The sequence below is a fragment of the Oncorhynchus masou genome, chromosome 3, assembly GCF_036934945.1.
Source record: "Oncorhynchus masou masou isolate Uvic2021 chromosome 3, UVic_Omas_1.1, whole genome shotgun sequence".
NCBI lineage: Eukaryota > Metazoa > Chordata > Actinopteri > Salmoniformes > Salmonidae > Oncorhynchus > Oncorhynchus masou.
In genome coordinates this window covers 32,012,410-32,031,345 of record NC_088214.1, presented here as the reverse complement: position 1 = coordinate 32,031,345, position 18,936 = coordinate 32,012,410, and the positions used below count along the sequence as shown (strand labels likewise).

At 41.3% G+C, this 18,936-nt stretch overlaps 1 protein-coding gene across 1 annotated transcript in view; it reads left to right on the top strand.

Annotated features, from left to right (window-relative positions):
- Positions 1 to 1,064: 1,064 nt before the first annotated feature.
- LOC135507124 (double-stranded RNA-specific editase B2-like) overlaps positions 1,065 to 18,936 on the top strand; it is a 41,852-nt gene continuing 23,980 nt past the window's right edge. Inside the window, exon 1 of the mRNA XM_064926692.1 lies at positions 1,065 to 1,167. Coding sequence (XP_064782764.1) covers positions 1,065 to 1,167 — 103 coding nt within the window. The remainder of the gene's footprint in view (positions 1,168 to 18,936) is intronic.

The window sequence follows — 18,936 nt, the reverse complement described above, 5'->3', positions numbered from 1 at the left end:
GCATCTCTCCTCTCCATACAGCTGGAACTGAAACAAATATGACAGCCACAATTAGCAAGATATTGATATGGTATTGTTGCATCCCTGTGTACAACGTGTGCCATAAATTGGAATCATAATTGGAATATTATTTATGATAATGATCCTTCTGGGGACAACAATGGTATGTGACTGGCAGGGATTAAACACCAGTTAATTAAAAGTAAAGTTGAAATGGTATTTATTGGGAGGATTATGCAAAATAGGTATTATGAAACAAATGACCGGAGTTTGTGGATTGCGTGAACTGCCTTCTAACATGCGTCCACTGAAAAGCCATTGCTTCAGCAACCTTCATGGATGTGGGTTTCAAAGCTGCGGATAATGATAGCAGGTAAATGTTCTACCATTAGGATAATGACTGTTTGGAATGCATCATCATTCAGGCAGAAAAGCAAATATGATTGCCATATGAGTTTCCATGTAAAGAATTTGACTGGAAGAGGGGCTATACACGCTGAAACACTAGGCTACTACTAAATAAAACAGTTGCCTTCTTACATTTCATGAGATAATTGAATAGATGGATGGTCACTTGATTGTAGTGAGAGAAATAAATGACATTTCAGGCAAATAAAGACAATACGCTACATTTGCGCTCCCCCGAAGACATGCACAATTGCGCACATTCCATTCCCAAAGACAGCATACACGTGTTGCCTTCTTGTGCGTAAAAGTCTTTGTCTGTTGGTGTCTTTGCATGTTGTTTGTTTTCAATCGGGGAAGAAAGCATGCATCACTTTGCATAAGAGCAACATACAGCGGTTCGTCCCCATGGGGCGTGTGGTGGTTCTCCTCTCTAGTCTAAATGATGTCACTTTCTAAAAAGACTGTCAGCAAGAATGTAGGTGGCACCCAAACACAGTAGCAGGGAGATTCCCGCAGTAAACCTCACACACTGTCACCAAGGCGCTCCGGTAAAATAGTCCTGCACTTTACTTGGATAGTCTCTGCTTCTCATTTCACCGGTTATCAACCAGGGGAAGGCATTCCAGGAAGACTGTAGGAGTGTCTTCGTGTGCCTCATGGCTGCGGTACTTGGAAACAGCACCCGAACTACGGGAACTTCAGATTGTGAGCTGAGAAGCCACTTCAGAAGGAGAAAGAGGAGGAGGTCGACAAGAAAAGGTCAGTAGACAACTTGTTGTGGTCAAATGACGAGTTGTCACCATGAGTTAAATGTGGACAGAAGGTCACAGAATGTACCCTTCATTGAGATGATTTAAGTTTGCCTTGAGGGTTACTATGTAAGATAAAATCACACAGCCTGAAATAAACGTAGGAATACTTTGTCACTGCATCGTTATTGGAAAATATCTTTACTTTATTTTGGAGGTGTAAGGTTTGCCAGTGGTCATAAAATGTAGCCTACATTATTACAAATATGATAATTCCACACTGTAAAACCAAGTACCTGTGCAGCACATGCTCAACTTATTTCTGCAAGGAGTGAAGTGATACAATTGTTTATTAATTGATCTCTTCATATTGGAGGCAACAGAGAAAATGCACTGTGTTGAATTTTGATTCTCATATTATTGAACTGTAAGTGCCTTTGGTCCTGAATTGATTCGTAAGGATATTATAAAATAGGCTTACTCCAATCAATGGAATGCTTTGACCAATAACTTAAATGGCTTTTGATAGTTCCCTCCCTCTATCTCCTGTTATTTAAATTCACTCTCATTATCATGAAAGCCCTGACAATAATTTCTATTGTCCTCTTGGCAACAGGTCAACGTTTTAGGATTACACTGCACTGCCATTGTTCTTGACACACTAATCCTCGGAAAATGCTGCAGATTATTTCATGAGGGGCTTTGTATTAAAACCTATGCTTATTCAAAGTGCCTAAACCTTTTCCATGCTATGTACAACCTATTGGCCTTTTGCTGCTCAATGTGAGAGTGTATAACGTTACAGTGAATGAATTGCATGTGCCCCAAATGCTAGCCGATTCCCATTAGTGCACTGCGTTTAGTGCAGACTTGGTTTCAAAAGAATCAGTGGCCTTCTTTTGAGGAGGTTTGTTGTAATGATTTAACTAAAAGGTTATTTTGAATTGATATATTGACAGAAGAGTTGTATATTTCTCTTTTGAATGTGGGATGTGGTAAACATTTGAGTAGGCTATATAAACATTCAAATGATGAGACAAATATATGAACTTGGAACATTTCTTGGATATCATGAAAGTTTTCTTTAAACACAATAATGTTTTGATCATGAACAGAATACATTTGGTAAATTACTGAAAAAAATGTTTTTTTCTTTATTTTTACTATTTTCTACATTGTAGAATAATAGTCAAGACCTCAAAACAAATGAAATAAAAGATATTGAATCATGTAGTAATCAAAAAAGTGTTAAATATATTTTAGATTCTTCAAAGTAGCCACCCTTTGTCTTGATAACATCTTTGCACACTCTTGGCATTCTCTCAACCAGCTTCATGAGGAATGCTTTTCCAACCGTCTTGAAGGAGTTCCCACATATGCTGAGCACTTGTTGGCTGCTTTTCCTTCACTCCTTCTCTCTCTTCACTCTCCAACTCATCCCAAACCATCTCAATTGGGTTGATTGTGGAGGCCAGGTCCTCTGATGCAGCACGCCATTACTCTCCTTCTTGGTCAAAATGCCCTTACACAGCCTGGAGATGCGTTTTGGGTCATTGTCCTGTTGAAAAACAAATGATAGTCCCACTAAGTGCAAACCAGATGGGATGGGTACAGGTTAGAGGTCATTTGTACATGTACAGTCGTGGCCAAAAGTTTTGAGAATAACACAAATATTAATTTTCCCAAAGTCTGCTGCCTCAGTTTGTATGATGGCAATTTGCATATACTCCAGAATGTTATGAAGAGTGATCAGATGAATTGCAATTAATTGCAAAGTCCCTCTTTGCCATGCAAATGAATGGAATCCCCAAAAAACATTTCCACTGCATTTCAGCCCTGTCACAAAAGGACCAGCTGACATCATGTCAGTGATTCTCTCGTTAACACGGGTGTGAGTGTTGACGAGGACAAGGCTGGAGATCACTCTGTCATGCTGATTGAGTTTGAATAACAGTCTGGAAGCTTCAAAAGGAGGGTGGTGCTGAGAATCATTGTTCTTCCTCTGTCAAATATGGTTGGTTACCTGCAAGGAAACACGTGCTGTAATCATTGCTTTGCACAAAAAGGGCTACACAGGCAAGGATATTGCTGCCAGTAAGATGGCACCTAATTCAACCATTTATCAGATCATCAAGAACTTCAAGGAGAGCGGTTCAATTGTTGTGAAGAAGGCTTCAGGGCGCCCAAGAAAGTCCAGCAAGCGCCAGGACCGTCTCCTAAAGTTGATTCAGCTGGGGGATCGGGGCACCACCAGTACAGAGCTTGCTCAGGAATGGCAGCAGGCAGGTGTGAGTGCATCTGCACGCACAGTGAGGCAAAGACTTTTGGAGGATGGCCTGGTGTCAAGAAGGGCAGCAAAGAAGCCACTTCTCTCCAGGAAAAACATCAGGGACAGACTTATATTCTGCAAAAGGTATAGGGATTGGACTGCTGAGGACTGAGGTAAAATCATTTTCTCTGATGGATCCCCTTTCCGATTGTTTGGGGCATCCGGAAAAAAGCTTGTCCGGAGAAGACAAAGTGAGCGCTACCATCGGTCCTGTGTCATGCCAACAGTAAAACATCCTGAGACAATTCATGTGTGGGGTTGCTTCTCAGCCAAGGGAGTGGGCTCACTCCCAATTTTGCCTAAGAACACAGCCATGAATAAAGAATGGTACAAACACATCCTCCAAGAGCAACTTCTCCCAACCATCACAGAACAGTTTGGTGACAAACAATGCCTTTTCCAACATGATGGAGCACCTTGCCATAAGGCAAAAGTGATAACTAAGTGGCTCGGGGAACAAAACATCAATAGTTTTGGTCCATGGCCAGGAAACTCTCCAGACCTTAATCCCATTGAGAACTTGTGGTCAATCCTCAAGAGGTGGGATGGACAAACAGAAACCCACAAATTCTGACAAACTCCAAGCATTGATTATGCAAGAATGGGCTGCCATCAGTGTGGCCCAGAAGTTAATTGACAGAATGCCAGGGCGGATTGCAGAGGTCTTGAATAAGAAGGGTCAACACTGCAAATATTGACTCTTTGCATCAACTTCATGTAATTGTCAATAAAAGTCTATGACACTTGTGAAATGCTTGTAATTATACTTCAGTATTCCATAGTAACATCTGACAAAAATATCTAAAAAAAGACTGAGGCAGCAGAATTTGTGAATATTAATATATGCGTCATTCTCTAAACTTTTGGCCATGACTGTAGGTAGGGGTGAAGTGACTATGGATAGATAATAAACGGTGAGTAACAGCAGTGTACAAAACAAATGGCGGGGGTGGGGGTGGACATTTGATTAATTGTTCAGCAGTCTTATTTCTTGGGGGTAGAAGCTGTTAAAGGGCCTTTTAGTCCTAGACTTGGCGCTCCGGTACCTCTTGCCATGCGGTAGCAGAGAAAACAGTCAGACTTGGGTGACTGGAGTCTCTGACAATTTTATGGGCTTTCCTCTGACACTGCCTATGATATAGGTCCTGGATTACAACGGGAAGCTTCTCCCCAGTGATGTACTGGGCCGTTCGTACTACCCTCTGTAGCGCCTTATGGTTAGATGCTGAGCAGTTGCCATACCAGATGGTGATGCAACCAGTCAGGATGCTCTCGATGGTGCAGCTGTATAACTTTTTGAGGATCTGGGGACCCATGCAAAACCTTTTCTCCTGAGGGGGAAAGGTTTTGTCATGCCCTCTTCACGACTGCCTTGGTGTGTTTGGACCATGATAGTTTGTTGGTGATGTGGACACCAAGGAACTTAACTCTCGACCCGCTCCACTACAGCCCCGATGATGCCCCGATGATGATGATGATGATGGGGGGGTGGGGGGGGGCTGTTCGTCCAGCCTTTTCCTGGACGAACAGCTCCTTTGTCTTGCTCACATTGAGGGAGAGGTTATTGTCCTGGCACCACACTGACAGTTCTCTCCCTACAGGCTGTCTCATCGTTGTCGGTGATCAGTCCTACCACTGTTGTGTCGTCAGCAAACTTAATAATGGTGTTGGAGTCGTGTTTGGCCACGCAGTCGTGGGTGAACAGGGAGTACAGGAGTGGACTAAGTACACACCCCTGGGGGGCCCCAGTGTTGAGGATCAGCGTGGCAGACATGTTGTTGCCTACCCTTACCACATGGGGGCGGCCCGTCAGGAAGTCCAGGATCCAGTTGCAGAGGGAGATATTTAGTCCCAGGGTGAACGACATTCTCACATAGGTGTTAGGAAAATGTCAGTCAGGAAGAGGTTGAAAATGTCAGTGAAGACACTTGTCAGATGGTCTGCGCATGCTTTGAGTACACGTCCTGGTAATCCATCTGGCCCCGCGGCTTTGTGAATATTAACCCATTTAAAGGTCTTGCTCACATCTCACATCGGCTACCGAGAGCGTTATCACACTGTCATCCAGAACAGCTGGTGCTCTCATGCATGCTTCAGTGTTTGTTTGCCTTGAAGCAAGCATAAAAAGACATTTAGCACGTTGGTCGGCTCACATCACTGGGCAGCTCATGTCTGGGATCCCTTTGTAGTACGTAGTAGTTTTAGAGCCGCTGTAGTAGGATTCAATCTTAATCCTGTATTGACGCTTTGCTTGTTTGATGGTTCGTCTGATGGCATAGCGGGATTTCTTATAGGCATCCGGATTAGTGTCCCACTCCTTGAAAGCGGCAGCTCTAGGCTTTAGCTTGATACGTATGTTGCCTGTAATCCATGGCTTCTGGCTGGGATTTGTACGTACAGTCCCTGTGGGGACGCCGTTGTTGATGCACTTATTGATGAAGCCGATGACTGAGGTGGTACACTCCTCAATGCCATTGGATGAATCCCGGAACATATTCCAGTCTGTGCTAGCAAAACAGTCCTGTAGCGTATCATCCTAGCCATCTGACCACTTCCGTATTGAGCGAGTCACTGGTGCTTCCTGCTGTAGTTTAGCTTGTAAGCAGAATTCAGGTACTACTCTGTGTTTCACAAAGACAGACCAAAGTACAGATTTCCACCAGTCATACAGTTGAAGTCAGAAGTTTACATACAGTTAGGTTGGAGTCATTAAAACTTGTTTTTCAACCACTCCACAAATTTCTTGTTAACAAACTATAGTTTTGGCAAGTCGGTTAGGACATCTACTTTGTGCATGATACAAGTCATTTTTCCAACAATTGTTTACAGACATATTATTTCACAGTTCCTGTGAGTCAGAAGTTTGCATACACTAAGTTGACTGTGCCTTTGAACAGCATGGAAAATTCCAGAAAATAATGTCATGGCATTAGAAGCTTCTGAAATGGCTAAATGACATAATTTGAGTCAATTGGAGGTGTACCTGTGGATGTGTTTCAAGGCCTACCTTCAAACTCAGTGCCTCTTTGCTTGACATCATGGGAAAATCAATAGAAATCAGCCAAGACCTCAGAAAACAAATTGTAGACCTCCACAAGTCTGGTTCATCCTTGGGCGCAATTTCCAAACGCCTGAGGGTACCACATTCATCTGTACAAACAATAATACGCAAGTATAAAAACCATGGAACCACGCAGCCGTCATACCGCTCAGGATGGAGACACCTTCTGTCTCCTAGAGATGAACGTACGTTGGTGAGAACGTACGTTGGTGAGAAGTGCAAATCAATCCCAGAACAACAACAAAGTACCTAGTGAATATGCTGGAGGAAACAGGTACAAAAGTATCTATATACACAGTAAAACGTGTCCTATATCAACATAACCTGAAAGGCTGCTCAGCAAGGAAGAAGCCACTGCTCCAAAACCGCCCTAAAAAAGCCAGACTACAGTTTGCAACTGCACATGGGGATAAATATTGTAATTTTTTGAGAAATGTCCTCTGGTCTGATGAAACAAAAATAGAACTGTTTGGCCATAGTAACCACGTTATGTTTGGAGGAAAAAGGGGGATGCTTGCAAGCTGAAGAACACCATCCCAACTGTGAAGCACGGGAGTGGCAGCATCATGTTGTGGGGGTCTTTTGCTGCAGGAGGGACTGGTGCACTTCACAAAATAGATGGCTTCATGAGGAAGGAAAATTATGTGGATATATTGAAGAAAAATCGTCAGACATCAGTCAGGAAGTTAAAGCATGGTCGCAAATGGGTCTTCCAAATGGAAAATTACACCAAACATACTTCCAAAGTTGTGGCAAAATGGCTTGGACAACAAAGTCAAGGTATTGGAGTGGCCATCACAAAGCCCTGACCTCAGTCCTATAGAAACTTTGTGGGAAGAACTGAAAAAGTGTGTGCGAACAAGGAGCCCTACAAACCTGACTCAGGAGGAATGGGCCAAAATTGGGCTGCAATCTGAGGCTGGTAACTCCAATGAACTTATCCTCTGCAGCAGAGGTAACTCTGGGTCTTCCTTTCCTGTGGCGATCCTCATGAGAGACAGTTTCATCATAGCGCTTGATGGTTTTTGCTACTGCATTTGAAGAAACTTTCAAAGTTCTTGAAATGTTCTGTGTTGACTGACATACATGTCTTAAAGTAATGATGGACTGTCATTTCTCTTTGCTTATTTGAGCTGTTGTTGCCATAATATGGACTTGGTCTTTTACCACATAGGGTTATCTTCTGTATACCTCCCCTATCTTGTCACAACACAACTGATTGGCTCAAATACATTAAGAAGGAAAGAAATTCCAGAAATGAAGCTGATTTAGAGAATGCCAAGAATGTGCAAAGCTGTCATCAAGGCAAAGAGTGGTTACGTTGAAGAATCTCAAATATAAATTATATTTTTATTTGTTTTAAGACCTTTGTGGTTACTACATGATTACATATGTGTTTTTTCATAGTTTTGATGTCTTCACTACTATTCTACAATGTAGAAAATAGTAAAATTAAAGAATAACACTGGAATGAATAGATGTGTCAACTTTTGACTGGTGCTTTACCTTGTGCAGAGACTAGTGGACTTTTCAGTACAGTATACTGTAATTGGTTATTTGGGAAAGTTGCGCAATATTGTCCTTTATTCAGGACAGATTAACATGATGAACCAACATGGAACAACAGCTGTTGTTGACCATTTCTGTCATCTGTTGTTTTCAGCAAAACGTATTATGATGATTTGTATCCATATTTGTTGATTTGATTGTTATTTTGATATAAAGTTACATTACAGATGTAGGATCTTAATTTGACATAAAATGCAAAATAATCATGCAGCAACAGGTTTTGAACAGTTAGTCCATATTGTTGCTTTATTAGTGGCTAGGCTATTAGCTGGCCAAAATGTAGGCTACATTAAATGTGCAATACTGTTAATATAACCATGTGTTAGTGTGGGTTTTCAGTAAATGTATGTAAATTACAAAGCTCACCTGCATTTCCAACACTGCAGGAGAATTCTCAGCAGCAAAGGAGTGATCAAATTAAGATCCTACATTTGTATTACAAACATATAACCATTGCTAGAGCAAGTCAATGTGCAATTTTACTTCGGCATTATTCACAGATGTGTAGCATGTATAGCGAGTGCCTCAGGTCTAGACAGACAGGAAGAAAAAGGCTTATTTATATTAATGCAGTGTAGAAACGTCAGGTCTGCATTTATCTTTGTTGGTTGTTAAGTTGCATTGAAACCAGACATGACATTTTTTTAAAGACTGATGGCCAGACAGACAGACTGCCTGATCTGTCTATGAATCAGCATTAGGGAATGTTTTAATCTCATTTAATGTGTCAGGGAAACTAGTCAACTTTAAATCCACATTGACACCAATATAATAAAGCAGCAATTATTACAGTCCACTGCACAGCAACACTGTCGAGAGACGATAACTGAAACTATGACTCTTATTGTATTTAATGTTGTAGTATTCATGAACCATAAGCTGTAGTGAAGAAACCCAGAACAATATCTTCAATATGTTCAGGGAGTAGATAATTTGACAGAGTGCTATTGTTTAGCAAAAAAGAAAAAAAGGTTTAATTAAGCCCTTCTCATTGATTCCACTGAAAAGATGCTGTTTGTCAGGAGAATCACTCTACTACAAGGCAACATAGATTAGAGGAAATATAGTATTTGGTTTGATGAAGAGGCAGACAAGCAGTCAATGGTGCTACTAGTTGAAATGGGGACATTTTCACAGCTGTTGTATCATCGGAGAGCCACAGATTTGTGCCACAGTATGCCATTGTTATTATCCTCAATTGCAATTTATTTCACATTACCATATGTTTTCGGAAATATTTTAATCATTCAGTTCCAAGCAAGTATTTATTGTCAGCTTTGGGTTTAGTTTTTGAACAGCTTTTGTCTGTGTTTATTTGATTTGATGTACTGTGTGAGTAATTTGATTAGATGTCTCTGCTAAAGGCTATCACCCAAGCAATAGGGAGTCAAGTGGAAGGCTTCCACTTTCCTCCACAGTGGACAGGATGCGTGTGATCACAGTGGACGGGATGCGTGTGACTGTCATGGATTTGTGCTCAGATATCAGATATCTCACAGCTTGACTGGCTCTGAGCCTCTGGTTGAGTGGAGTTTATGAGATATTGTCATCTATAGTTCAAAGATATGACTGCAGATTAGATGGGTGGGCTGTTTTTAAGAAGATCCAGGGCCTTATGTATGAAATGTGTCAGAGTAGGACTGCTGATTTGGGATCAGTTTAGCCTTTTAATAAGATTCATGGACAAGGAGATACCTGATCCTAGATCAGCACTCCTACTCTGAGATACTTAATACATACGGACCCTGATTTTTCTCTTAAGTACACACTAAACTGGAAAGACATTTTTTTCTCTCTGAGGTTTCAAGGTTCATTATGTTCATTGTATAATGTCTGTTGCATAACAACCTGTTCAAACTGATTTAATAGAGTCCTTTGTTGATGTGTGTGGTAATCTGGCTCCTCCTCTCTGAGAATATAATTATGAAGTTCTCTTCCTGTTTATCTGATCACTGCAGATGGGAACAACCTGCTTGTGAACTCCAAACATCACAGCTACATGAATAGTTTGTAGCATATTATGTATTAGTTATAAAATGAGTTTGGGAGAAGTGGCATCAAATGAAGCCCACAGACCTCCCTTTGGCTCCTAACCATGACAGGCTGTTTCCCCCTGCTATCTTCATTTGATGTCACTTTCTCAGTAGAGATGCAGACTTTTGGCAGACAGGAGCCTAGCCAATTGTGTCAGTTTCATAGTTTCATCCGCGTTACATGGGTGTGCCGGTTTCCTCCGAGAGGCGGTTCACAGGTAAATTAAAGGAGGTTGTCAGATGATTGTTCCATCACCTCTCTCTGGTTCGATAGAGATACACATCTCAAACCCTCACTACAATGGGAAAATACCAACTGGATTGAGAAAAACATTCAAAATTGGTCCAAGTTGTTTTGAAGTTTTGTCGGGTACACCGGGCTCTATTTGTTTTCAGCTGGCAATAAGCCAGCGCAATGATCACATGCTCATTTGCAATTTTGTTTGCCGGGTTCTTAAGGATTGGACTCTTTTTTTCAATTTTTGCCTAAAACCACAAACCCAAATCTAACTGCCTCTAGCTCAGGACCTGAAGCAAGGATATGCATATTCTTGGTACCTTTTGAAAGGAAACACTTTGAACTTTGTGGAAATGTGAAAATAATGTAGGAGAATGTAACACATTAGATCTGGAAAAAGATTATTCAAATAAATCTTATTTTTTTTCATCATCTTAGAAATGCAAGAGAAAGGCCATACATTAACATAGGTTCCCAGATGCAATTTAGATTTTGTCCACAAGATGACAGCAGTGTGTGTGCAAAGTTTCAGACTGATCCAGAGAAGAATTATCTCACTACACAATATTTTGAGCCAGAGACAGCAGTTGGGTCAAACTATAGAACCCAGTTGATACATTTGAATATAGTATTAGTAGTATTTTAGTGTTTTTTAAAATTAGTACTTTGCACATAGTATTTTATCAAACAAAACTATGCTACATTTTATCTCTGGGACCCTCAGGATGACGAATCAGAGCAAGATTACTGAATGTAAGTACATTATTTACCTTCAGAGGTGAATGAATCAAACCAGTTGCTGTGATAAAAGTGTTTTGTTGTTGTGCACTATCCTCAAACAATAGCATGATATTTTTTTCTTCTGTAATAGCTACTGTAAATTGGACACTGCCATTGGATTAATAAGAATGTAAGCTTTCAGCCCATATAAGACATGTCCCAGAAAGTTGACTGTTGTATCTAACATTTTCTAGTCACATTATCGCATATTGAGCAACAACCGTCCCGGTTTAGAGACACCGATCCGGTAAAGGTTAGCGTGTTAAAGTCGGTGCTCTCCTATTTTCAAACCCTCGCAAAGGATTTGTCCTTTACCTGTCTTATATGAGCTCTCTTGCGCTGAGGTGGAAGGTTTGGCAATATCGGAGGTGTGTTCTTCCTTAAAAACGTTCTCCAAAGTGCCAATTTCAGGCAGCGCTGGTGCGGATATTTAAGACCATGGTAACGAGTTTGGTTATGGAATAGTTTTTGACAGGGGAAGGGCAGTCTGTACAGCCTTGATGCACAGTGCCCATATGCAAAAATATCAGGTTTGGGAGAATCCCCTTTCTATTGTACATTATTTTAGCCGGCACCTGTTATTATTTTGGATATGCGTAAAATGTCCGTCATGGAATAAGAGATGAGATAATCCGGTGACACTCGTTTTGAGGAACATTTACCTAATTGTTTGCTTTTTTTCTCTGTTTAGTTATATTAAAAAACAAGCCCTTATAGGCTACCCTTACCCTACTATAATGAAAGCTGGTTCAACAGCAATGCGTTTGTTGAGTCTTTCTTATCCTGACCATGCATTAGCCAAGTAGCCTATCCATTACAGGTTTCTAAATGGTCGCTCATGATTTAGCATTTTTCAGAATTCACGTCAGCCTACCTGCAGTGCATAGGCTACTCCATTCAGCTTGTATCGCGCACCTCCAAACATATACAAATGATTCAGTCCTATGACACCATATCAACGATATGTGCCTCACACAAACAGCAGAGGAGCAGAAGCCTAGTTTTTTAAATTTGAGGATAAGTGCCATGTGTAAATGGGCCTATACACCTTGAAGCTATGTACAACAATATCGACTTCAACATTCTACACATATTGAGCACTGGATGTGTTTTAACTGCTGCTAATTACTCATTACTGTGGCCTATGCTATTTAACAAACTGTATCAATCCACAATGGACTAGGAAGAGAATTGTGCCCCCAGCCGAATTGGAGAAGACAATGCAAAGACCGTCAATAACCTACAGAACTTAAGATAACTGCATGCAGTATTAAGCCATGAAACGTGCTGATTGGACAGTGAGGGCCCTCCTCACATGTATAATTTATGTATTATTCAAAGCCCAGCCCTTTCGCTCCACCAACTGCTATTGCACTCATAATTCCCACAGTGAAAATAGCAAAAATATTTTGGGCACACTCCTGGACCTTTAGCCCAACTGCCAGCGCTATTTTCTGTGAAGTGCACAGCTCAAAATGGAAAGTCTAACGCCGTCTTTGCAACACTGTGGCCATTTCCCCCTTGGTGAACAGAATACACTGGTAGTGTTCGTAGTGACTGACCTTTTTCACCCACCAGGCCCTATTGTCCACCATCCCCTCTCCATCCCCTGTGTGACCTGATCAAAGGTAGTGCACTGTATAGGGAATAGGGTATCATTTGGGATGCATGATGGTTTATTTCTCGCCTCATTTCCCCTTCCCCCAGCCAGACTCCAACCTGGCCCTGCTGAGCGGATTCTACAAATTATGCCCAATTTGTTACCATTAAATGTGAGATGCTTATTTGATCCACTAAATGGATTGAATTGTGGAAATTGAATGTATGTATATTGAAACAATGTTTGCCTCATCAAACTCATTTTGCAAAGATGATAACAATGCAAATATGCACATTTTAAACTGGAGAAATATTTGTGGTCTTGATGTTTGTGCTAAATAAAGTAATGTGTCTGTACAGTGCATTCGGAAAGTATTCAGACCCCTTGACTTTTTCCACATTTTGTTACGTTACAGCCCTATTCTAAAATTGATTAAATAAAAATATTTCCTCATCAATCTACACACAATACTCCATAATGAAAAACATCCTTGGGATGTTTCTACAACATGATTGGAGTCCACCTTTGGTAAATTCAATTGATTGGACATGATTTGGAAAGGCACACACCTGTCTATATAAGGTCCCACAAGAGCAAAAACCAAGCCATGAGGTCGAAGGTATTGTCCGTAGAGCTCCGAGACAGGATTGTGTCAAAGCACATATCTGGGGAAGTGTAGCAAAGACGGAAGCCGCTCCTTAGTAAAAGGCACATGACAGATTCTCTGGTCTGATGAAACCAAGATTGAACTCTTTGGCCTGAATGCCAAGCGTCACAACTGGAGGAAACATGGCACCATCCCTATGGTGAAGCATGGTGGTGGCAGCACCAGACTTAGGTGAAGGTTCACCTTCCAACTGGACAACGACCCTAAGCACACAGCCAAGACAACGCAGGAGTGGCTTTGGGACAAGTTTCTGAATGTCCTGGAGTGGCCCAGCCAGAGCCCAGATTTGAACCCGATCGAACATCTCTGGAGAGACCTGAAAATAGCTGTGCAGCGACACACCCATCCAACTTGACAGAGCTTAAGAGGATCTGCAGAGAAGACTTGGAGAAACTCCCCAAATACAGGTGTGCCAAGCTTGTAGCATCATACCCAGTATGACTCAAGGCTATAATCACTGCCAATGGTGCTTCCACAAAGTACTAAAGGTTCTGAATCATTTTTTTGGGGGGGGGGGATAGGGTGCCACATCTCTGCTGCTCGGTGCGGGTGAGGCAGCAGATACATCTCAGTGAAATTGGTGTCTCTGGGTTCAGGGGCCAAAACCCAAGCACATGACACAGTGCTGCACCAGTAATGTGTTAAATGTCACTGTGGGACTACAGGGAATCTCCTGAAGATTGGACCCTGGATGAATAATGGACAATAGTCCAAAAATAAAGTATTTTATAAAAATCTATTTCTGTTTAAAAATAAAATATTTATGTTTTAGGTTCAGATAGGTTCAGTTAAATGTGTTGTTTTACAGGTTCAGCCATAGTAGTACGGCACCACTGGAGCAAACTAGGGTTAAGTGCCCTACTCAAAGGCACATCAACAGATTTTTCCCAACGGAAACTGCTAAGCTACCTGCCATCTTAAGGAAAACCCTCTATAGTACTGGTGACTGTAATAGTTTATGATTGCATCACTGTCTTATGTTATGCACAGTAGGCTACTACCCACACTATGAAACCACCTTCCTATCATTACCTACTTCAGTGTCTACACACTTCATTGCCAGTTTGACAAAGTAGAGAAGTACAGACAAACATGTACACAGGATGTTTTATCCCTTTTCTGCCTCACTTCTTACAAAGCAATACAAATAATTGAAACAGTTGTTTTCTTGAACTTGTAGACATCTATACCTACTGGTTGTCTTAATAATGCAATGTGGGAAGCCGAAAGATTCTCATTCAGTTCAGGCACATGGAGAGTAGGAAAGCCATGGGTGCATCCCAAATGGCACCCTACTGCCTATTTAGTGCACTACTTTATGGGCCCTGGTCAAAATTAGTACACTATAGGGCACTTAACCCTAGTTTGCTCCAGTGGTGCCGTACTACTATGGCTGAACCTGTAAAACAACACATTTAACTGAACCTATCCGGTGTATGTGGCAATAAAACATAAATATTTTATTTTTAAACAGAAATAGATTTTTATAAAATACTTTATTTTTGTACTATTGTCCATTATTCATCCAGGGTCCTATCTTCAGGAGATTCCCTGTAGTCCCACAGTGACATTTAACACATTACTGGTGCAGCACTGTGTAATGTGCTTGGGTTTTGGCCCCTGAACCCACAGACACCAATTTCACTGAGATGTATCTGCTGCCTCACCCCCACCGAGCAGCAGAGATGTGGCACCCTGTTCCCAAGTGGCACCCTATTCCCTATATAGTGTACTAGTAGTAAAATATATAGGGTGCCATTTGTAACTTCACCAGGGATATTAAATGTCAGCTTTATATTTTTTACTCATCTACCAATAGGTGCCCCTCTTTGCGAGGCATTGGAAAACCTCCCAGGTCTTTGTGGTTGAATCTGTGTTTTAAATTCACTGCTCAACTGAGGAACCTTACACATAATTGTATGTGTTGGGTACAGAGATGAGGTAGTCATTCGAGAATGTTAAACACTATTATTTCACAGAGTGAGTTCATGCAACTTATTATGGGAATTGTTAAGGACATTTTTACTCCTTAACTTATTTAGGCTTGTCATAATAAATGGGTTGAATAAGACATTTCAGCTTTTAATTTTTAATGAATTTTAAACTTTTATAAAAACATAATTCCAATTTGACATTATGGGGTATTGTGTGTAGGCCAGGAACACAACATCTAAATTGTATCCATTTTAAATTCAGGCTGTAACACAACAAAGTGTAGAAAAAGTCAAGGGGTGTGAATACTTTCTGAAAGCACTGTACTTTACTGTGACTTTACACTTTGCTGTTCTCTTGAATATTTGAGTATATTAAATGCAGAAAGAATGAGATGGGAACCAAACAATGTAATTATAAGGCTTTTAAACTGGAGCGGCACGGGAAGCTCTTTCCTGCTCTTTCCTGGCCCGTATTCTTCCAGCTAATGATGTAATTTACTCTGGAAACGAAAACAAATAACTGTATTTTGTCACGCAGCTGCTTTTTTAAATTTGATTATTATTGTATTTTTTAGGGGGTAGATTAGCTTTAATATTGCAGATAGATTGTGGGTTCTAACAATGTAATTGTCTGCATAATTTCCAATCCCGCATATATTTAAAAATATCTTTATTATTTTCCCCTAACCCTACCACACCTCCATAGCTGCTTAGCTAGATTTAATATCTGTCTCCTTCTCTGAACTCCATAAGAATTATCTGACTTGATAGAAGAGAACGCTTACACATAACAAGCCTCAGTTTATCAGTTTGAAAGCCAAAGATGCGAGATAGAAGGTTAGTATTGAAGACTTGACAAGCAGGAACATTACAAGCCGACAGTTGCCTCGGTATTTAGTTCATCCCCATTCTGGGTGGATTACATGTGCATTAGCAAGATGTTCATTAGAATGTGCCTTCAGCTTTAATTCAGGTTAATCTGACTATACCCTCACAGGAAACAAGGACTGAACTGTATAAGCTTTCTGTAAGAGTTTAAGCTTAATGCTGTTAAATACAGTCGAGTGAAAGCAAGGCAAATACAGACATATTTCAAATGAACATTTCCTTTCTGTGTAATACAATATGTCTAAAGACACTGTATTCCGGAAGGTAAATAACATCTCTCACCATCTTGAAGTAGAGACATATCAGTTGATAATTGTAGTTTTCCTCCACCTGTCAAATACCACTACCTCAGATACTGAGACAGGACCCCCTATTAGAGTGAGTCAGTACTAGAGTGAGTCCCATACTTATAGTTAACTATTAGGCTGAGTTGACATACTTTCTCTCTCCCATGCATTACCTTCTCAACCTCATGAAATGTCACTGTTTGCTCTTATTTTAGTGCACTTTTGACACTTTTTATCATTTAATATCACATGATCACGGCTACCCCAAACCCAAGCCTATTAGACATGGAGAATCACATTATGTACATTACATGCTAAGGGTAAAATCTGATATCACATCATCATATTCTAGTGTGACTCTTTTAATACTCCAGAGGCAAATTGGTTAATTCCGTCATTGTTAATGAAGCATGTTTAATAGAATAATGAAATTAGGCATGGCAAGGAAAGTGAAAAGCACCCCCTTCCCATCCAATGTGTGAGGCCTGACAGCTATGCATAATCTCATTTGCTAAGCATAATTAATAAAAAGTGGTGTGATTTTTCTCTAATGCGTACTGTCTTTCTTCAAGGGCAAGAGAAATGCTGAACTACTTGGATAGTTTCTAGCTGACGGTAGTGACAATAGTCTCAACGCCATTCCTCTAGATCAGAAGCAGTTCAAATCATTTGAGGACATTCGGATTCATTATTATCATACAGATCGATATAGTACATGTACACTGTATATAATACATACATACAATGTATGCACAGTGGACCATGGTAACTGGCTAATGGTCCAGTTATTTTTTACCTCCGCCTGGTTTTAAGTGCAATGGAAGCGTGAAAGTTCATTACTTTGAATTATTGGTCACTAAGGTGACTCGCAATTTCCATTAGCATGTTATTCTTCCTTCTATCGGGTAAAAATAACACATCTGCTCAAAAGACGTGTGAACTGATTGACAGCTCTTTGTCTATTGGCATAAAATCATTGATTAAACAAAAGAACAAACTGTCTTGGCTGTCCATACATTCTGTAAACATCTAGGAGACAACTAGGTTACATAGAACTAGTCAGATTGGCAGATTTCTTTTAATGGATTCCATTAAAAGGATGCCCCTGTGTGGAATATTCTGGTCTTATCTGCCACACCTTTCAATTACTCTAGTTTTCTAAGCATTCCCTCTCTGTGTTTGTTTTCTCTCCATCCCTTCAGCCAGCAGAAATCTAATCGACTTTCAGCTTTACTCATCAGATTTGCATTGTTACTGTCATGTCTTGTTATGTCTGTTCCTGTCCTTTCTCTTCACTCTGTCTCTCTCTGCTGGTCTTTTTAGGTTACCTTCTCTGTCTCTCATTCTTCAGCTGTTCTACATCTCCCCTAACTAGCTCATTCACTCCTTCCCACCTGTTCTCTCTTCCCCCTCTGATTAGGTCTCTATTTCTCTCTCTGTTCCTGCTACTTTCAGTGTCTGATTCTTGTTTGTGTTTTTGATGCCAGAAGCAAGCTGTCGTCTCGTTTGCTTCCACCTTGTCCTATCCTGTCGGAGTCTGCCTGGCAGGTGCATCCTGCATTATACTACGTTCTTTTGTTCCATTGACTACGTTGGAAGAGGATTTATGCCATTCCTGTTTTTCATTAAAGAACTCTGTTTTCTGTTAAAACCGCTTTTGGGTCTTCACTCAAGTACATAACAGAAGAATCAGACCAAGAATGGACCCAGCGGCTCCGGACCCTTTTCACTCCGCCGTCGAGATCCAGGGAGCGATGCTAGGCAGACACGAGGAGGAATTGTCTGCTGCTCGACATGCCGTTGAGACCCTGGCCGTCCAAGTCTCCGACCTCACAAGACAGGTTCACCAACTCCACCTCGATCCACCGCCCACTTCCAGGGTTTCCGAGTCTCCGGAGCCCAGGATCAACAACCCGCCGTGTTACTCTGGGGAGCCCACTGAGTGCCGCTCATTCCTCACTCAGTGTGATGTGGTGTTCTCTCTCCAGCCCAACACTTACTCCAGGAGCGCAGCCCGCATCGCCTACGTCATTTCTCTCCTTACCGGACGGGCGCGTGAGTGGGGCACGGCAATCTGGGAGGCGAGGGCTGAGTGTATTAACCAGTATCAGGACTTTAAGGAGGAGATGATACGGGTTTTTGACCGTTCTGTTTTTGGGGAGGAGGCTTCCAGGGCCCTGTCTTCCCTATGTCAGGGGAATCGATCCATAACGGATTATTCTATTGAGTTTCGCACTCTCGCTGCCTCTAGTGACTGGAACGAGCCGGCTTTGCTCGCTCGTTTTCTGGAGGGTCTCCTCGTCGAGGTTAAGGATGAGATCCTCTCCCGGGAGGTTCCTTCCAGTCTGGACTCCTTAATAGCTCTCGCTATTCGCATAGAGCGACGGTTTGAT